The sequence below is a fragment of the Nothobranchius furzeri genome, chromosome 6, assembly GCF_043380555.1.
Source record: "Nothobranchius furzeri strain GRZ-AD chromosome 6, NfurGRZ-RIMD1, whole genome shotgun sequence".
In the NCBI taxonomy this organism is placed as follows: Eukaryota; Metazoa; Chordata; class Actinopteri; order Cyprinodontiformes; family Nothobranchiidae; genus Nothobranchius; species Nothobranchius furzeri.
The window spans coordinates 30,228,014-30,249,513 of record NC_091746.1 but is presented as its reverse complement, the minus strand read 5'-3'; the positions used below and the strand labels follow the sequence as shown (position 1 = coordinate 30,249,513).

Here is a 21,500-nt window from a genome sequence, read left to right as displayed (position 1 = left end):
TCACGATTATTTGTCTCTTGTGCTTCAGTGTGTCATATTGTGCTCTTTTCATGTTATCTTATCTTTACAGTGTGTTTCTACTTCTGTGAATTGTAGTAAAGAATACTTGACTTGTAATTCAGCTGTTTGTTATCCTTGGGAAATACCATGTTCACAAATGTAAATGGACTGACTCACATCCTTGCTTTAATATATTTCAAATGGACTTCTAAATATATTACAAAACAACAGAACAAACCCAAAATGTGAAAGCTACAAGAACAGTTCATCTCCTGGAGGAACGGCACATTTTTTATTTTAATTATTTTATATTTTTCGAACAATAATATGTTAGAAACCGCTGGCTGCTTGTTCTACATGCAGGTTGCACAAGAGTGTTTTTTTTTTGTTCCCACTGTCTTCTGTGTTGTTCACATCGACGTTAATATAGGTTGTTCTTAATAAAGTTTGTAAAAAAAATAAATAAAAGCGGTGTCTAGTGATTTTATGTCTATGCTGTCAAACAACGAGCACGAGAAGAAAATAACTACAGGCACGCGCGCGGTGGTTGTGAACGCGCACGGACATAAAATCCGCTAGGAAGCCGAAAGCCGCCTCGCGCTCTGGAGAAATTACCGTTTTTACGGTTTTAACGGTCATTTAAACACGGAGAAGTGGCACACGTTTCCCCCGGGAGGAAAACAAGGAGTCACTGCGCTGAAAACACGAGGAGATTCAGAAACGAGGAATTTTTCGTGTTTCCTTTGGAGAAAAACGTAGCCGCTGTTGGGCCAGCGGCTCGCGGGGAGTTGGAACAACGACGAGCTTCCCGTTACGGTTTCTTTTGTCCAGACGTTAACACAACCTGCTTATCCGCTTGGGCCTTTGTTTTGGGATTTAAAATGCTGCTGATGTGTGAAGGAGCTGTTTGGTGGACCGGACCGACCCGGGTCAGAGGCTAAGCTCGGTTCCGTTCCGAACAGTTATGAAAGCAGCGCCCTGTGTCTAACTCCCCTGGACACCTGACTCTCTCTCAACACAAGGCAGCATCATGTCGTTTTTTAATTTCCGTAAAATCTTTAAAATCGTATCAGAGAAGAAGAAGAAACAATACGAGCACGTGCGCAGGGACGAGGATCCGGAGGAAATCTGGGAAATCATCGGAGAACTGGGAGATGGAGCCTTTGGCAAAGTGTTTAAGGTAAGAAACTGTTTTGTTTGTGTTGATGAAGCGGGATCTGACCAGTGACTGTAGAAAAAGATCGGACTCCATCTGACAGAGACTCCTTTAGAGGATCCCGTTGCGCCAGAATTCCCAGTAATTAGATACACTTTAGCCTGAGGACTGGAAAAGAGTCATCCAGACACACACAGCATCCGACAGTGGTTCTGCCGCATGAACGGTTGACCCAAACTTTTGGGATCACTTGGGAATGTCCTTGGGTTTCCATGGAGACAGGTAGCCCGAGAGAACGGGAAGTTGAGTTTTGGGTCGTTTCAGGAGAATACTATCTTCATTCATCAAGTCTGATCCACAGGGAATGGGAATTCCTCAATAACAGACTCGGGCTTCCCTAAAGAGTCCTTCTGTGACGTCATCCTCCTGGAGCATCTAGTTTCCTCCTCTTATCCAAGGTTGGCCTTTTGGAGTGACCTCTTCACCTCAGCTGTCTGACTCCTTTGATGGAGAAAACAACCATGAATCTGGTCACGTGGAAAGGCTTCCATGTTTTTTTTACAAGCTAATAAATCTTAAACATGACGACATAGTCGAAACACGTGATCATCATGTGTGTTTCAGTTTTCCCCCTGAGCCGACCGGAAGGGGAGGAGTCTTGGGCTCCCTTTGATGGAGTTTGTTAGATTATCTTCTAGGAGGGGAGTAATTTCATATGCTTGGATTCAGGATCAGGTTCTTTTGGTCCTGATGCTGAGGAGAGCGTTTAGATGGACCTGTGACTCCGGGGCGATGACCTTTGACCCTGCTCTTTCTGTACCCACATGACTGCTCTTTTATCGTTAAATGGGTCAAAAGAATTACCCGTCATCCCGATTTCACCTGCAAATGCTGTAAAAGTTTTTTTTTAGCAAAACAAACAAAACAATTATTCATAATTTCCACAAAAATCCTAATTTCTAACGGTTTGGTTGCTTTATCTCATGTTCAGATTAATTTTTTGCATTTCCGTGAATCATTTATAAATGATCCCAAACTTTTCCCAAAATATCCCACACTTCCAAGAACACAGAGCTCAGGTGAAACCTGTTACCTAACATCTAAAAGAGTTTTTAGATTGTTTGCTCCTCGTGATCCCTGTTAACGCTCCTGGTGTTTTTCAGAGTTGCCTCCGTCTCGGAGAAACTTCCTGCTCATCAGAGTCGTCCCACCATGTGTTTTTATTACCAAATGCTGGAGCCTTATTTGCATGAGGCCCCGTGCGTTTATCTGAGAAGGTCCTTTTTGTCTGTGAGGACGTGAGCGGTTTATTGTTCCCTCCACAGGAGTTTGTTACAGAGTAGGAGAACGGATGGAGAAACACCGAAACTGATTTGTTTCTGAATATATTCGTTGTGTGTTTTTGAGATAAAGGCCCACAGGGTTATCAGAGCAGTGTGTCACAACGGGATTAGACAGATTAGGCAGAATTCATCTTGTTTCATAAATAAGATCAACCCTGATCTTGGTCTCCCTTCTGCCCTTCCTTGATTTTACTTTGGTAAAGTCCAAAATGACCGTTTGCACATGTTTGTGTTGCATCTTAGTCATAAAATATTTTAAACTCCCAATTCTTTTCCTGAGGGAATGTTTTCCTGCAACTTTCTTTTGTCTGCGCCATTCTGGTTGTGATGCTGTTACCATGGTTTCTTAAGGGGTGTGGGGGGTTCTAAAACACAAGCATGGATCACGTTGGAGCCGTGGAGTACCAGGAATGGGGTGCATCCCATTCTGCAGTGGTGACTTCACAGAGCACTTCCTGTGCAGGAGTCCTATGTGTAGATTTCTTTAGTTTTTGACTCACTGGAAGCTGAAGCGGTGACTTAATATTAGTGGCATTAAGGTGGGATTATTAGTGATGAATGATAATTTATGGTGAAGAATAGAGTGAGCTAACGGCTGCTTTCCCTCCAGGCTCAGAACAAACAGACGGGAATCTTGGCAGCAGCCAAAGTCATTGATACGAAGACCGAAGAGGAGCTGGAGGACTACATGGTGGAGATCGACATCCTGGCCTCCTGCGACCATGAAAACATCGTCAAACTGCTTGATGCCTTTTATTTTCAAAGCAAACTGTGGGTGAGTTTGTGAAACAGAGACTGGAGCAGACATCCCAGATTAATGTTCAGCTTCCATCCATAACGCACACAAAACATCCCATCATGTCACCGACGCGGCTCCTGCCAGTGCCGAGGTTTAGTGTCAGCAGAGTCGGATCAGGTGGATTACAGTTAAAGTGGAGAGTTTGTGTCAGATTATATTTACGAGGATGGGTTGTTTGTTAATCATCACACCATTATGCTGCTGATTCCAGATATTTAATAAAATCCTTTTAGTCCTGTTGTTTGTGAACAAAGTTCACCGGAGCAGCAGAAACGAGCAGCTTTCAGAACTGTTAATCATCATACCAGTTTATAATCCAGCTGCTCAGGACAGGGGGCCTTTGTGTTTCATCACACTCATTTAAAGCTGATGTCTAGATGGATTTAATCCTTACTGGTGATAAAAGCGGTAAACTCGGCAGGATTATCCCGTTAGAGCCCAGACCTGAACCCCGAGGTCACGCTGACGGACGTTTGTTTGTCTCTCCTACCAACACACGGATCTTTGCATGATGAACAGACGGCTTTATTTAGCGCTAGTGAGAATTATGTAAATGAAACGCAGCCCAGGCTGATCAGCTGGTGCCGCGCTCTGTAGTGCGAGCTAACTGGCCTCTGAGTAATGATCGCAGCCTGATGGGGTGGATCCGTAGCGTGGCCCGTGTGGACCTGTTCCTGCTGATGGGAGGAAGGTTCCACAACATTTCCTGCTCCAGATGAAAGACTTGATTTTGTAAAATCCCAGGACCACCGGGAAGGTGTCACCAGCGGACGTTGTTTCCTCTTCGCTGGTTTACTTTCATATTCCCGTTTGAAAACACAAACCTGGAGTTATTCTGAGCCTCTGGATTATGGGTAACATCACGGTCGGCCACATCCTCCCGCCGAACCGCACGAATGGATTAGAAAGTTCTGTTGGTACGCGTCACATAAACAAGCAGGAGAGGAAGTCCCGGCCCAGCCTGTGGTTCCCGTCTGCCTGCTGCCTCTCTGTCTCTATGGCAGCCATTGTGCTGCAGCGGAGCCGCTAACACAACAGCACGCCTTCAGAAACACTAGAACCGTGAGCGTGTTCCACAGCCAGACTGCTCCAAGACTCAGCCATTGTGTTGTTGGAAGTGGAACAATCCTGAGGGGCTCAGCTGCCACTCAGGCTGTTGTTTTTACCGGAACTGGAATTTCTTCAAGAGTTTGTGACTTTGTGTTTGCTGTGGAGGACGACAAAGGACCAGTACATGTTCCTCAATGGTTCCGTGGCTGCCCACGTTTACTGTCCTTCAGCTGCTGACCGAACATGTGAAACATTATTTTTAAGCTTTTTAAAGAGATTCCAGATGCTTTGTTTTACTGCATGTTACAGGCACCGTGTCCTCGGATACTCTAATCCTATTTACGGAATAAGGCTTTAGGTCTGGCAGCGCTGCCTGTGAATTAGCCAGCAGCTGTGAGAAATGCTTTCCACAATCTGGCCTCCAATCCTCTTACGTCAGCCGTCCGGCCGCCTCGAAGCGCCTCCAGGAGCGTCTCGTTCTCTAACCGCTTCAGCCAGGGGGTGGTTTGGGAGCGTGGTCCTCAACCCGCATAAATGTGTGGGATAAAGTCAGCTGATCGGAATGAGCTAACATTCATCAGAAATCAGAACAAAGTCGCATGTTTTCTGTTCGTTTTGATGCTTGGACAGAAATCCGAATCGGCCAAAGTGGAATCAGCTTTCAACAAATGGAAATCTATACATTTCCAGTTGGAGCCAGAGTCAATCTGCACTTCAGTGTGAAGCTGTAATATCTGTCCGGATCACATGGGTTTGTGATGTCACTGCGGTCTTAGTCCAAAGGGTCTTAAACATGTCTTAGTCTGTCCACTGTCTATTATCTTGTTGCTCCCAGTTTGGTCCCAAACTCCCCAGAGTCGTCCCACCTTTCTAGGCTTCCTGACTCACATGGAAAAGGTTCAGATTCCCACTATGGCCTTTGGGAATGCGTCCCTCAGGCGTATGGACAGGATGTCCCACTCACATGAAGGGAAAGAGAAGCCCTGTAGACGTTAGGACACTCTGGCAGACTTTGCTGCTGAGTAGAGGTTTAGATTGTGTCTTTCAGCAGGAGCAGAGTGTGGTCCACTTAGATATGATTAATAATTATAATAAAGCCTCTTTTCCTTATTTAATATGAACACAATTCACACGTGTGTGAGTTTTAAACCACGCTGACAGTTTTCTCCTCTTTTTCTCAGATACTGATTGAGTTCTGTGCCGGAGGGGCCATGGATGCCGTAATGCTCGGTGAGTCAGTCCTCACCTTAAAACACCAAACCAGTAAACAAAGCAACACTACAATAACTCCAGTTTAAGACAGGAACTGGCTCCAGTGGACCTCCACTAACCACCTGTGATTGGGTTTAACCTCACAGAGCTGGAGAGGCCGCTGACGGAGCCCCAGATCAGGGTGGTGTGTAAGCAGACCCTCCAGGCGCTGGTTTACCTCCATGAAAACAAAATCATCCACAGAGACCTGAAGGCTGGAAACATCCTCCTCACGCTGGACGGCCACGTGAAGCTGGGTAACTGAAGCTTCTGTCCGCTTCATTCATCTTCGATCTATTAGTCGTCTAACGTTTCAGCTCTCAGGAGAAAATAAAAGCTTCTTCTTTCTGTTTTTCATATTTATATAAACATGTTTGTCCGTGTGGTTCTGGAGATGTTCTGTACATCATAAATCCACATGGTGGAGCTTAAAGTTAGGATGGAGAGGCTGAAGCTTCTGATGTGATCTGCGGACAAATCAGGAAAAGAAGCCAATAGGGCTGCTCAATTAATCGAATTTTAATCACGATTACGATCTGAGTTTTGAACGATTATAAAAAACAAAACAAGCCGATTATTTGCTCCTCCCGCCTGCGCTGCCCCGAGTTGCAAATGAAGCGCTCCTCCCACAGTGTTGCCAATTTAGCGACTTTGACGCTATTTCTAGCAGCTTTTCAGACCCCCTTCTTGACTTTTTAACTTAAAAGTATCTAGTGAACACCTCAGAAACATCTCTGGTAACCCTTAGCTACTTTCTGGATAACTATCGTCGACGTTTCCTGCAGGTTAGCTAAACACCGCCTGCTCTCCGGACCGTTCTTCAGGACATTAGGAAAGGGAATGATGTAGTGATGTGTCGGTCGCTAAAAAAACAGCTCTCGGAGCCGGCTCCTTGTTGGAGCAACCAGAGTGAGTGACACACACACCGCACCTGCGGACTCCTGAGCCACTAAAAACGGCTAAATGTGCGCGTGCGGCGCGCTAAACACACGTGCAGCTTGCCCCGATTGCTGTGAGACCGGGTTGGGGGTGGGGGGTGCAGCTGTGGTTGGGACAGTTATTACATTAACTGATGGACTTGTAAATAAATAGTTTATAAATAAGGTAGAAATAAGTTCCTCACGCTGATAAATAATAACTAATCTCTCTGAGGATACGGTGCTAGTGCACTCTCCTACAGCACCTTGACACGACTAAATAGGTATTATGCAATTTTTTGTGAACATCAATTTATTTGCATGTATTTGTTATGAATGCCACAGTATAATTCTTGCTGTCAGTATTTGCAAGATATTGGTATTTGGGTCTGTACTGGTTAGACTTAAATGAGTTAAACCAAGGTCATAGCCCTTGGGTCATAAACTATGAGCTATAAGTATATTGGTCTTTTTATACTGGGAATCAGGAGTTATTTTAGTGATCATCTTGTTTCTTATTTTCGTCCTGATTGTGCCCTGAGCAGTTTTATGACTGAATAAAAACAAATAAAATCAACATAAATTGAAAAATCGTCCTAAATAATCGTGATCTCAATTTCAGTCACCATAATCGTGATTATTATTTTTGCCATAATCGAGCAGCCCTAGAAGCCAAGCACAACCCGACCATGACTTCATGTCCTTATGTGACCTAATTCAGGTTTTAATGCCATATTCCCACTCCTAGTCTCAGGTCAGATCTGTAGGTTCAGTATTTCCCATCATGCATCTCTTTAGTCATCAGTGGTTACTGGCACATGCTGCTTTGTGAACCTGTTCTCTTCAGTCTCAGATCATGAGGGTTACAACACAAGAGCGGTTCTGAACCATAACTGTGACCCACCAGGGACCGGTTAGAGTTCTCCATGATGGACTCAAACGTCAGTCTGGTGACCAGCTCAGAAGCTGCTGGAACAGCTGATGAGTCATGGTGAAATAATACACAGCTGGTGTTTTATCCAGAGACATCACACACACACACACACACACACACACACACACACACACACACACACACACACACACACACACAATGGGCCAGCTGGGACACACACATTATCTAACGATGACATCACCTTACAAACAGCTGACATGGTACAGAGTCATTTCTGGGTTGGTTTGGTGTTGATGTCCCTGATGGAGCCTCTAGTGGGTGGAGTCTTTTATCTGGAGTGTTTCCATGGTTACCCACTGTTGTTCCACTGACTAATTCCTGGTCTTTGCTTCTGTCTCACTCCTTCCAGCTGACTTTGGTGTGTCTGCCAGAAACACCAAGACGTTGCAGCGCAGAGACTCGTTCATCGGAACGCCGTACTGGTGGGTTTCCTGTTTGTTTCCCTTCATGCCGAGTAGAGGAGCATAGACACTCGCACTAACCCCCCCCCCCCCATCCCTGTTCCAGGATGGCTCCTGAGGTCGTGATGTGCGAGACGTCTAAGGACCGGCCCTACGACTACAAGGCTGACATTTGGTCCCTGGGAGTCACGTTGATCGAGCTGGCGCAGGTTGAGCCGCCCAATCATGAGATGAATCCCATGAGAGTCCTGCTGAAAATAGCCAAGGCCGACCCCCCCACCCTGATGCAGCCATCGCGCTGGTGAGTCACAGCTAATGTGGGCGGGGCCTCCAGGTGGTGCTCACTCCTCACCCCTGCCACATGGACCCAAGGGATAAACCATCAATTCTGCTCAATGGTCAACTTTCCTCGCGGGGTGGTCACACCCATCAGGACAGTGGGAGGGTTAAACAAAATATTCTAGTGAATTTTTGTCATCTTAGCTGGATTTATTCACACCTTTTAGGGTTCGTGCTCCTAGCAGCAGGTTAAAGAGCCTGGTTTATGACTTCTGAACAGTTTTTCTGCATCAGCTGCAATAATAGGCTGCTCAGGACAGAAAAATAGTTAAATAAAAACAAGTTAGTTTTTGTACCTGCTGGTTGCAACAAACAGACACCACTGAAGGTAATCAGAAGTGAGCAACAGAAGAAATAATTACTTTAATGTTTAGAGCAGCAGGAACTCTGAGAGGCTGCAGGCGCATCAGTGAGTTTGCAGCCGCTGCGCAGGGGGAGGGGGGGAGGGCTGAAGCAGGGGGAGGGGGGAGAGGGCTGAAGCAGGGGGAGGGGGGAGGGGGCTGAAGCAGGGGGAGAGGGCTGAAGCAGGGGGAGGGGGGAGGGGGCTGAAGCAGGGGGAGGGGGGAGGGCTGAAGCAGGGGGAGGGGGCTGAAGTGGAGCAGTAAAGATGCTAAAACTACCGTTGCTAAACGAAATGTGTGTTAACTTAGAAAATGTGGGCGCAATTTTAATTACTTGTCAACTTTTTTCTCCAACGTTAAGACTGCTGCACAAAAAAAAAACTGCTGCTCGCGTGGGCCCCCTTGTGGCTGTGGGCCCCTGGGCCTGTGCCCAGTTTGCCCGTATTATAATCCGGCCTTGCCCCCAGGGGCCAGAGATGGCCCACGAGCCACACGTTGGACATCCCTGATGCAACATCAACACTCTGATCACTGGAAAACAAAATGAAGGGACAGTTTATTCTATATTTTGAAGATTTCTCTCCAAAACAACCAAAGCTGAGTTGCACTTTGCGATTAAAAGCTGGTTTTACTTCCTTTCAGAACCATGATTCCATTTTTCTTTGGTTCTTGTCTATAAGAGCCAAAGAAAAATGGAACTGGAAATGCAACACTGAATGAACTTAACAAATATATTTGAAGAACCATCGTAGGTTCTGGAAAGCTTAGTTTGTTTTTAACGTTCCAGGTCTCCGGAGTTTACGGACTTCCTGAAGCGTTGCCTGGATAAGAACGTGGACAACAGATGGGGAGCAGCTCGGCTGCTGCAGGTACCTTTTATTCTTGTTGCTGTCAGTAGTCTGACCCAGCTCCACCCCCCCACCCTCACCTGTATGCCACCTGTCCTCGGAGCATGAGCAGCCTGAGACGACAGCTGTTTACCTGCTCGGTTTGGCTCTGAGCCGTCTGTTCTGACGCTCATCCCTCTGCCTCACCTACGTCAGCAGGCAGGCTTTTCTTTTTCCGTCGGGTTTAACGTGCTCCGACGGGTCAGAACCACTTAATGTGCAGAGAGAGGGTGAGGACGCGTCCCTACAGCACCGCGCTGCTCCGTCCAGATCCAGTCAGACCAGATGGGCTTGAAAATACAGAACAGTGGTCTTACTCCGGTCAAGGTTTTACTGTCGAAGAAGCTGCTGATCATCAGGCCCGCCATCGATTATGTGCTGCCGGTTTCTAAACCAAAGACGGTGAGACTGAGATGTTTTACTGGTGTGAAATATTCAGCTGGTTTGTTATGCTGGGAGGATCTGCTAGGGTTGGGCATCGATTGGAACCGGGACCCACCGTTAGATTGTTCATTGTGTTTTATTTTGATTCCCAGTTTCGATTCCTAGAATGCCGACCAGAAGAGGAACCCGCGGCTGAAAAATAAACATTACCTGCAAATTGTGATCAACACTTTTGCCGATCACACCAGCTGTCTGTGTGCAGCACGAGTCCTCCCATCGCGTCTGCGGAACTTTTACTCCGTGATGTAAACGTTAACTCCTGCAGCGTAGAGGAAACGTGTTAAATACGTCAACTCGGTGGATTCAATAGAAGCTTAAAGAACAAACTCTGGACGTGTGAGGTGAGTTTGTGTCACTGCAGAAATAACAACACACACGGAGCGTCAGCAGTCACCAACACTTGTGTGTGTGTGTGTGTGTGTGTGTGTATATGTCAGAAGGCTGAACAATAACCTGTAGAATAATTAAAGTCATCATGCTAGAGAGGCGTATCTGTGGTGGACCACACCAGCTTCGGCCACAATAAATAACAATAATAACAATAATAATTCACACACAAAGTTGTAAACATTTTCCTTTCTGAACTATTTCTGTTGAGTTTTAATGTTTAAATCTGTTAGCTTGTTACAGACAGCAGCTACGTTTGTTTCACTTCCTGTTGTGACTGAAGCTGCTGCAGCATGGAGGTGTAGTTCTCAGTCGTCCTGGACATGATCATCCTGAGAGTTGTAGCTGGAAACAGCTGGACGTTTCTGGATATGTTGGAGACATTTAGCCTCTCATCCCAGAGGCTGCTTCCACACTTTGGTTGTGGTCAGAAACAAACACACTGGTTGTGCTGCAAGTCGTCTTCTTTTGTCTCCAAAACATGTTTGTGTCTAAATGAAGGTGATGTTGTTGTTCATAGAGTTAAAATTCATGTTGAAGTTAAGATTATTTCATCCAGTAGGACCTGTGGTTAGCTGGCTCATGTAAACATGTCATGTCTTCAAAGAATCGGAATCGGGAATCGATAGGAACCGGAATCGAAACGAGGAATTGGAATCTGAACCGTTCAGAATCAAACGATGCCCAACCCTAACCTCAGCTGGTGTTTATCTGTGGAACGTCGAGTCTTTCCTGCTAATGATCCGAGTCTTCCGTCCATACGAAGCAGAAGTTAGGTTTAGCTGTCAGATTCAAACGTGTTTGTGACGTTTGCAGCATTCGTTTGTGTCAGCCGTGACCGACAGCAAGCCGCTCAGGGAGCTGATCGCCGAGGCCAAAGCCGAGGTTACCGAGGAGATCGAGGAGCATAAAGAGGAAGAGGAGGAGGAAGAGGCAGAGGCACATCTGGTGAGTCAACCTGCACTCCGTTATGCATCAACTGAGTGAAACTGGAGGGAAACAGAAGGACTGACGACTAAGTGTGAAAACAAAAGCATCTTTCATCACAGATGTGGTTTATCAGCTGCTAAAGTAAATAAACAACATCTTTCCTGTCCATCATGGACAAAGTTTGGTTACAACAATCAGTTCTAGACTCACTGCACATCTGGATTTGCACCAGCATCCTCGTCAAACAGCTGATCCAGCTGGAATCTGGTTCAGCACCTCTTAACAAGTAAAACAAACGTGAGTGAGTTTAGGATCAGGTGCTGTGAGATGAGAACTGGAGCGTTTGGGAAGTATCCCACTTCCCTGTTGCCTCTGGAGTGGAGGAGTATCCATTAAACACGGCGTTGTGAGCTGATGTCATAATTAAAACTCACAACTGCTGATCTACCGCAGCTTTTCACTCGTGACTCCTAAAACTAGAACCTGGTAAGTTCTGGTCTCATGTTCTCTGGTGTATATAGACCTAAACTATCCCAGAAACCTGCTTTCACAAGATCCTCGTTCAGACGAGGCCATCTCCTCTTAACTCTAACGCCGTTCCTGAAAGAACGAAGAAAACAAAATGGATGAAGATGAAATCTTTCTGCATCTGTGTTTGGTTTTAGTCTCTGATTAATCAGCTGCTGTTTTTCCTTCAGGGACATAAACGTGCTCCGTCTGATGCCAGCGTCGCCAGTTCAGAGGATGAGAAGATCCCCCTCTCCCCCTCCCCCTTGGAGTTGGTCCCTGAGAGGCTGGAGCCGATCCCGCCTGTTCCCACTGCGACCGAGCTTCCTGTGGCCAACCACGTGGTGGAGTCCAACGTTGCAGAGGCTCCGGAGTCTCCGGCTGAAATTTCCTCACCACAACCAGAGGCACCTTCTAAAGAAATGCAGCAGCTGGGTGTAAATGTGGAGGATGAGAAGGAAGTGGACACGGCAGAGGTCCCAGAGGCCTCTGAGCCTCCTGCTCTAGAGGAGCCGAACAGTCCAGCTGAAGATGAAGAACAGTACAAACATCTGAAGGTGACTCTGACTCTACCAGATGGAGACGAAGTCCTAAAGGACGAGAACGACGGCAAACCTGCAGAGGACCGGATTAATTCTGAGGAGGAGGAGAAGGTGCCGGAAAAAACGAAAGAAGACGAAGAGAAAAACTCCGACTCGGGAAGTGTCTCAACAGCAGACAACAGCAGTGTGGACCTGAATCTGTCCATCTCCAGCTTTTTGTCTAAAACGAAAGAACCTGGTTCTGTTTCTGTTCAGGTGAGCTCCAGAATCTTCACTGCTACCCACAAACCACCAGACCTCCTCCAATGCTCTCCTCTTTTCCTCAGGACACCAGACGCCAGAAGAAAACACTGAAAAAGACTCGGAAGTTTATGGTGGACGGGGTTGAAGTTAGCGTCACCACGTCAAAGATCATCACCGACAACGACGCCAAGAACGAGGAGATGAGATTCCTGAGGTAGAAACCTCTTTCACCAGACACCAGGAAGACTCACTGAAGCTCTGTAGAGGTCAGATCTTTGTTTGTCTGTTGTCCAGGCGACAGGAGCTGAGGGAGCTGCGCCTCCTGCAGAAGGAGGAGCAGAGAGCCCAGCAGCAGCTCAGCAACAAGCTGCAGCAGCAGAAGGAGCAGATCTACCGACGCTTTGATCAGGAGACCACGGTGAGTCCTCACTCTCATGTGGGTCTGACCTCTGACCCCCGGGAACCTCTGAGGACCCTGACCCTGACTAACTCTTCCTGGTCAGAGTACAGTAAGATTTACTTCAGTGTTCCTGAAGTTTTCAATAAATGATAAAAGTTTCAGATCATTCATAGAAAAGCAACACGAACGGGTCCAGATGTAAAATCACCAAACAGAACAAAATCGTATCAGATTAAGCAGCACAGCAGAACCCAGCCGGTTTGGAGTGGGTCGCTCCTCAAACCGGGAGACGCTCTCCGTGTTACCCACGAACCAGCAGGGCTGTTTTAGTAGAAATAATCTGCACAAGTGCTGCTATGAGGAGTAATTATTACCAGCCTCTTTTAAATAATCTCATTTAATCCTCTTCTGCCTGCTTCTTCTTTAATTTTACGACTCTGAAATTTTAATAAAAGGTGCAGAGTGTGTGTCTGCTCCTTTTTCAGAACAACCTGAGCTTCAGTCGGTGTTTAAGCTGCTGTTTTACAGGCGTTAAAGCTAAGTTTTAACATCTGAATGAAACAAACTGATCAAAGCTTCATGTTCCTGTATGAAAATGTTTGAGTCACCTGGCTAAAGCATCGGACCTGAGAGCGCCCCCTGCTGGGGACCAGTCCAGTTCCTGGTGTTGGTTCTTGCTGATGCTCCGCCTCGACTTCAGCTGCAGCTGAGTTCCTCTGTGTTCCTCAGAGTAAGAAGCGTCAGTACGATCAGGAGGTGGAGAACCTGGAGCGGCAGCAGAAACAGACCATCGAGAGGCTGGAGCAGGAGCACACCACCCGGCTCCGGGACGAGGCCAAGCGCATCAAAGCCGAGCAGGACAAGGAACTGTCCAAGTACCAGAACATGCTGAAGAACCGCAAGAAAGAGGTCAGTCCAGCCGTCCCGTCTCAAGCTGTTATTTTTAGCTCTTTCAGACACAAACAAGTCTGATCGTCTGAGTTTGCTTAACCTCCAGCTGGCTAAATCAGCCTCAGGTAGTCCTAATCCGCCCTAACCCTGAGATCCAGTCAGAAACACTGCGGCTCTACTGTTCTAGACAGAATATTCCATCCATATGGATATATAACGGATCAAGCCGACTCCTACTGAATGCTCTTCGATGGCTTCCATACTTGCTCGTTGGATGATGTGGGACAATCGAGCTGATTCTGATTCTGAGTCCACTTTGTTTTGGGACACGTTCTGGAGTTCCGAGGTCATTTCCTGCTGCTCTCCTTCAGTCGTTTGGCGTTCCTCGTGCTGCTTTCTGTTGTGATGCTGTGGTCTGGCGTTCCCTCTGGCTTACCTGAAAGATCAGAGTCGGTCATTACTAAGACCGACATAAAGCCGGGGTGTCTAATCCTAACCCTGGAGGGCCACGGTCCAGCATGTTTTAGATGTTTCCCTGCTCCAACACACCTGATTCAAGGTTGAATCACCTGTTCAGCAAATCACCAGGCTCTGCAGAAGCCTGTTAATCACCTGCTGATTAAAGTCAGGTGTGCTGAAGCCCGGACCACACTGAGGGTTTTTCGGCAGTGGCTCAGGACTCTAGCAGGACATGCTACGTCACCGGAAAGCATACGTCACTAAACGTCGACAATACTTAAGATGGGGACTCCCAGGGGGGCAGGACAGTCCTAACGTTAGCACCTGCTGCTATCTTGAATGTCCAAAAGGGGAGGAGGAAGAGACGGCAGTGGGCATGCGCAGGTGCTCTAGTGAATATACCGTACCAGCACAGCAGGAGAGCCGACCAAAGCGCCTTACAGAAGGTTAGAATAAAAACAGTTCAATCAAAAAAAATGGATGCAAACAAAGAAAACATCACAATACAGTAAAAACAAGCATAAAAGGGTCATAATCCAAAAGCAAATCATAGAAATGAGTCTTCCGTCTGGACTTAGTAACGTACCTAAAGGGTCAATTTTTCACCATCTAACTGACCGCAGTATAACCTTCCATCCACATACATAAATCCACTTTCTGTCAGGCCTCCAAATCCAGAAGGCTCTTCTCAGTGCCTGTTTACGTACAAGAAGACAAAACACACTCTGTCCCAAGGTCCTGCACTGTCTGCGTAAAAACCAGACTGCTGCATTTCCCACCATCTCCTCGAAGCCTACAGGACTTTCACTACTCATAAGCTTAAATAATCACGTGTTGAACGAACAAGACGGGTTAGGGTGATCCATTTCAGATCTTATGATCAGTATGTGTTTGATTTAACAAGTTAATCAATATCTACACTCACACACATTATAATAAGATGCTCATTAATGTTAATGTTCGCCTCACATAAGAGTTTTGAACATTTTCATTCACAAAGTGTAAAACCTCTTCTATCTGAAGAAGGCGTGGCTTTCTGAAGGATGTTGGTAAATACTCAAAAACGTGTCACATTCTGATTTGCCAAAACTCATCACAAAGTAGTTTCATAAAACAGGAATTACTTCCTGAGTAATTCAGTTTAAAGTATTGGAGTAACTGCAGCAGTTTTGAAGATAGAGGGAACAATACCGGAGGAAAGGGATGCGTGTATGAGAGCGGAGACGAGAGGGAGCAGGGAGGGGAGGCAGGATTTAACCAAGGCCGTGGGAAGGGGGTCGAGAAGCAGTAGCGGTTTTAGGCACGGGCAGACAGGGCAGGGCAGGTTTTCTGTTATCTGTCATATATCACAGTGTCTGGATTGGAAACGGCAAGTTGGCGCCCCCTGCAGCTGCAGGCGCTCCTGCTGACTGAGAGGGTTCAGGTGCACCGTTGTGTATGAAGAAGAGGGGGGGGAGGGGTGCGGCGGGGGAATTCACCTCTGGGTCTTTCCCAAATGAAATGAGCGGGTGGGGCTGAATCATCTGTATTAACATGACTAAAGTCAATCACATCTTGATGATCTTCCATTTAACGCACATTTCATTCATAACATCATAAACACAGGCCTATCGTTCTTTCAGGTGTTTCTGAATTGTGTGAAATGACCGAATAAAAAAAGGAAAAACAAAACGATTTTGTGGTCACCCCCCCATCAAGGTCGAATAGTTTAGTCCTGACTAAAGGAAACTTATGTTTATGTTGATGTTTATTTTTTTAGCAGACGCTTTTATCCAAAGCGACTTACAGTTTATAGCCTATAGGGCGTGTTGTGATCTGTGGGGGGGAACCGGAGTACCCGGAGGAAACCCACGCATGCATGGGGAGAACACGCAACTCCACGCAGAAAGGCCGCAGCCGAGTTTCCAACCTGCAACCTTCGTGCTGCGAGGCAACAGTGCTAACCACTGCGCCACCATGCAGCCTGACGCCAAAAGTGCCCTTTTTCATCACTTATGTGTGAAAAAGGGTTTTTCCCTTTTCTGACTGCAGATCTCAGTGCAGCGTTACACTGATGTGATGAGATATCCGCTGATGCGGCACCGAACCGGCTCGTTTAACCGCACCTAAACCTTAACAGTTCACTATTTATAACCTTCCCCTCTCCCTCCTCCTAACCTTAACCCTCTTGCTACCTAAAACGTTACTCTCACTGTGATCAAGCGTTTGATTCCCATGCATTCTGACGGTGAATTTTCGTATTTGCCGCCCAAGGGGAACGTTAGAACATACCATCTGGCGAGGGGGAGGTTACACATACCCTCTACTTTTAACCTCCACCATGGTAGTTGAAACCTCCCCCTCACGTTGGCTCGGTCCAAACCCGACCAATGACGAGGGGCGGCTCCCGCCGTTCACTTCATAGAGCCGGCTTTTAGAGCGACCGACACATCACTAACGTGTTCGCTAGCCAGATGGTTACGGTTTGGATAGGGGTGAGGGGAAGGTTACATAAGAGGATGAGGGTAGGGTGAGGTACAATGAGCTTGTTTGGTGCCCTGGCTGCGGACATCCCATCGCATCAGTGTAACGCTGCGTTGGGATCTGCAGTCAGAAAAGGAAAAACCCCTTTTCGTCTGGGGTCTGAGGCGGAGGGTGGCTGACCAAGCGTTTGTGTTTGACGCGCTGGGAGTGAGAACGTGTTGTCTGACCGCAAACCTCCGAACCGCCGGGGCCAACTCATACAAGGGTATGGTAGCCTGCATGCTGGTGTCTGATGACTTTTATCAATAAACAACTCTCTAATTACAAACAACAACAAATGATTTTACAGCCCAGACTTCACAACTTTCTCCGATACAAAGAACGGTTTTGCCAAACATCTAGCTTCCATTACAACATTTCACCCATCCCATTAAACCAATTACACCACCTCGTTATTCATATCTTGTCATGTATAATCATTAGTTTAGGAAAATAATTAAATTCATTTTATAAACGATAAACTGACTCTGAATTATACCAAGTGTGTTTGTGGTCCCTGAATAAGCAAAGAACCCTAGAATCTTCTGATTAAACATTCAAACAACAATCTGATTGATACTTCATATTTCTATGGAATCATCGCATCTTATTGATCATAATTAATATGTCGTGTCAATCATTATCAAGTTCACTTGGACGCTACAACTGTAAGACCGAGACGGATGAAGACTGCAGTATGGAGATGGGAAGGGCATTCCAAAGGACAGGTGCAACAGACACAAGCCTGCTCCCCCTCACTTTATAGGTCATTATGGGGGTGCACAGCAGCGAGCGGTCAGCTGACCTCAGAGAGAGCACCAGCACATCGTGTGAGCAGCTCTGGAACGTAGGAGGGTGCGAGGCCATTCAGTGGCTTGTAGACAAAGAGTTCAATCTTGAATCACACCCTGAAGGTCACGGCCAGCCAGTGTAGATGTGCCCACACCGGGGTGATGATAGAGCACATGGACTCTGAGCTCTGATTGGTCCGTACCAGCAGGTATCTCCTAAACATGCGTGGATGTGTTTCCATCTGGTCTTCTGTTGGTCTTCATCTAGGAGCAGGAGTTCCTCCAGAAGCAGCAGCAGGACCTGGACAGCGCGCTGAAGAAGATCATCCAGCAGCACAAACACGAGCTGGCCACCATCGAGAGGGACTGTCTGAACCACAAGCAGCAGCTTCTCCGAGGTAGAAGCCGGATGACCTCAGGTCTCTCTGCAGGTTCTCATGGGGAGCTGCTGGTCTCCTAGCAACAGCAGCTCCAGCTGATGTTCAGCCGGCTCTAGATACACCCGTAGGCTCATGAAATGATGAGGAGTGTAGCACCGGAGCTCTAAAACATTCAGTTTAATCTTTTTTCAGAGATGATTCTTACTTTTAACTTAGAAAACCGAAAATATCACATTTACCACATCGTTATCCTAAATGTTTATTCAGATAAAATAAAAACGGGAAGAACAGGAACGGTTTTCCCAGGGTCCAAGAGTGCAGATCAGGTCTTCTGGAGACTCCCCACCAAAACCATCATGAGTGTAATAACAGAAATATTTCATATTCATGTGAAATATCAATGAAAGTAAAACAGAATTAAAACATTTCTGTCTAAAACCTTTAAAAACTTAATAATCTCGTTTGTTTCTCAGTTTTTTTTAGGTTAAAGAAACAAAAAAAACTTTTTCTTCATAATTTTGTTATTTCTGTTTTAACAAAAATCTAAAAGTTCTTCATTATCTCTGATGAATCCGTTATTAGCTGCTGAAATGCGTTTGGTGCTTGTTTGCTCCTCCTCAGCTCGGGAGGCGGCCATGTGGGAGCTGGAGGAGCGCCACCTGCAGGAGAAACACCAGCTGTTCAAACAGCAGCTGAAGGACCAGTACTTCATGCAGCGACATCAGCTGCTAAAGAGACACGAGAAGGTTGGTTTTTACTCCTGAGGTGTCCCTGCAGTTACCATGGTTACGGGTTGACATTATAGGGGCTGCTCCCCTCACACCCGTTCTGTGTTTGTAGCTCAGGTGAGCTGATCATTCAGAGAAAAGTCAAAACTGTTTTTTTAAAGGAAAGTGGTAAAAATCAGTTTTTATGGTAGATTTAAGTTCATGCAGGAAGTCTTCCTATGATATATTTTTATTTTTGTAATTATCTGATTTAAAATTAGTCTTTTTTTGTTCCTAAAATATAAAATGCTGCCACCTGCTGGTAGAACATGGTACTGACCATCTATTTAAACCATTAACTTGATATTTTAGCTTCTAATTCATCTGAACTGTTTCCAGCTCAACTTCTGCTGTTTAAAACCATTCATCAAAGTATTTTATTAAGTTTCTATTAAATTCCCATCATGATGGCTTAGGGTCGAGGTCAGAGGTCATCCTAGAGTCAGCTTCGGATTTCCCTCTAGTTTTGGTTGGAGCTGCAGCTAAATGGGAATTGTACTGAAACATAAAGAGTTAGTAAAAGTCAAGAGTCTGAGCGTCTTCATTTTTATGCGTTGCCATGGCAACAGAAACAGCCGCTAACACAGAATGTCACATCTCCGTCGACAGGAGATGGAGCAGATGCAGCGCTACAACCAGCGTCTCATCGAGGAGATGAAGAACAAACAAACACAGGAAAGAACCCGACTGCCCAAAATCCAGCGAAGTGAAGCCAAAACGCGCATGGCCATGTTCAAGAAGAGCCTCCGCATCACGGGAGCCGTGGTCACCCCCGAGCAGGAGAGGGAGAAGGTCAAGCAGGTTAGCTGCTCCGACCAGGCTGGCGAGCCTCGTTAACCCCCTAAAATGAAAACACCTGTGCTTGTCTTCAGTTTGCAGGTCAGGAGGAGAAGAGGCAGAAGAACGAGAGGCTCCATCAGCACCAGAAACACGAGAACCAGATGAGAGACCTTCAGCTGCAGTGTGAGGCCAACATCAGAGAGCTCCAGCAGCTGCAGGTCAGTTTGTCTTCCGCGTCTGACGCCGTGAAGCTGTGATTGGATAAACCTGCTGAAGTAGCGCGTCGGTTTGTGTCTCAGAACGAGAAGTGCCACCTGCTGATCGAGCACGAGACCCAGAAGCTGAAGGAGCTGGATGAGGAGCACAGTGTGGAGCTGAAGGAGTGGAGAGAGAAGCTCCGACCTAGGAAGAAGGTGAACTACCTGCATGACATCATGTGACCCGACTCCTCCGTGTTCTGTTTTACACCAGACCCAGCTGGAGCTGTTCCTCAGAAACCTTCAGTCTCTGATCTTCTCCAGCTGTTTGGTGCTGCTAATGATAGTCCATCGCGTTAGCTGCCTCATGCTAACGGAGATGTTTAAAGGTTCAGTAAAAACAGTTTTAGCACCAGCTCAGTGTGTCGCGTCTGAAACTGTCCTGCTGGAAACAGTTCCTCAGCATGTTGGTTCTACCACACCAGGTTTGGGCTCTGAGCTTCGGGTCATGTTGGAGAACTGAAGGAACGTCCTCCTGAGCGCCGGTTATGTCTCTGAAAACAAACAAGGACATGTTTTTTAGTTGATTTTGGGGTTTGTTTTTTCCCCTGCAGGCGCTGGAAGACGAGTTCGCCAGGAAGTTACAGGAACAGGAAGTGTTCTTTAAGATGAGCGGCGAATCAGAGTGCCTTAACCCAACCAACCAGAGCCGCATCTCCAAGTTCTACCCGATCCCCAGTGTCCACTCCACTGGGTTCTAACGAGACCCAGTGCGCGCGCACGCACACACACACACACACACACACACGAGGATGACGAAGACTGACTTGGAGCTGCGTGCCTTCGCTCAGTTGGACCTTCTTGCTGTGATTTAGACGTTTTCCCGAAGCTTCCAGTGCCTGACGAGTCGGACGTTTCCTTTGGACTGAGGAAGCTGCTTTACGAACTCTGTTTGGTTAAATCTGAGTCAATAATTGTTGTTTCAGTCGTCTCCGGCCCCTCCTGTGTCATCACATCGGCTCTTTGTGGTTCAAATCATCAAACTGATAATAATGCAGTTTTTACTTTGGTTTAGGTTTAAACCACACCCCCGGGGGGGGGGGGGGTTATGTGTCTCAGAAGAACAGAAACAAAATCTGTGGAAACGATCAAATGTTTTCATTTGTAGAAAAAAGCCTTCATGTCCGAAGTTCCCGTCTCCATTTAAATACAAGCATGAGCCTGTAGCATAACTATTATAATATTAATGTCATTATTAGTTAAAATGGTGGAAATCCAACCTAGAAGCGGACCCGACTGGTTTGGGCCATTGTGACAGATCGGTTTCTCATAATTTGGCTGCTGAGTTTTTTTTTAATGAAGGAATGAAACAGTGAAGGAGTGCTGGACACCTTTTAGTTAATATTTATACAAAACACGTCAGACACAAACGTATCCTCATTTCCAATCAGAGTTCAGGTAAAACATCCGTGATTTCTGTCATTCTGATTTTTATTCTGATGTAAATAAACTTTTTCCTCCCAGCTCACAGTTTTTCTTCTGGTGTCAAAAAATACATTCATGAAAATTAAAACGTCAAAAAACACCCAAAAGTATAAAAATATATCAGGAAATTCATTTGGTCCCAGAGAATAAAACATGGAGGCAACATTCCCCAGATAATTAACCTACAATAATACTACATCTGATCCAGGCTCTCAGACTCCGGCATTCCGCTTCCGTTTGGCCGTCAGCAGCTGGAATTCTCCTGGAATGCCACAAACATCAAATAAATACCAACAGCAGCCTTTCCTTTGAGGGTGACCGATTCATTTCTTTGAAGTTTTGCTCAAACTGAAAAG

The 21,500-nt window shown here is 46.3% G+C and overlaps 2 protein-coding genes across 5 annotated transcripts in view; one reads left to right on the top strand and one right to left on the bottom strand.

Moving 5' to 3' along the window:
* Positions 1 to 534: 534 nt before the first annotated feature.
* slkb (STE20-like kinase b) lies at positions 535 to 21,182 on the top strand. Its single transcript, XM_015973275.3, has 18 exons — positions 535 to 1,180; positions 3,110 to 3,274; positions 5,530 to 5,578; positions 5,707 to 5,856; positions 7,821 to 7,893; positions 7,979 to 8,173; positions 9,340 to 9,421; positions 11,087 to 11,218; positions 11,899 to 12,504; positions 12,576 to 12,706; positions 12,787 to 12,910; positions 13,622 to 13,801; positions 17,804 to 17,933; positions 18,537 to 18,661; positions 19,292 to 19,483; positions 19,555 to 19,680; positions 19,762 to 19,875; positions 20,274 to 21,182. The coding sequence occupies exons 1-18, from the start codon at positions 1,031 to 1,033 to the stop codon at positions 20,418 to 20,420; spliced, it is 2,871 nt and encodes a 956-aa protein (XP_015828761.3). The 5' UTR covers positions 535 to 1,030; the 3' UTR covers positions 20,421 to 21,182.
* LOC107394291 (collagen alpha-1(XVII) chain) overlaps positions 21,038 to 21,500 on the bottom strand; it is a 33,948-nt gene continuing 33,485 nt past the window's right edge. For all 4 annotated transcript variants that reach the window (XM_070552110.1, XM_070552113.1, XM_070552111.1 and 1 more), the window contains one exon: positions 21,038 to 21,406. In XM_070552110.1, the coding sequence (XP_070408211.1) occupies positions 21,357 to 21,406 (50 nt within the window). In that variant the 3' untranslated portion in view covers positions 21,038 to 21,356. The remainder of the gene's footprint in view (positions 21,407 to 21,500) is intronic.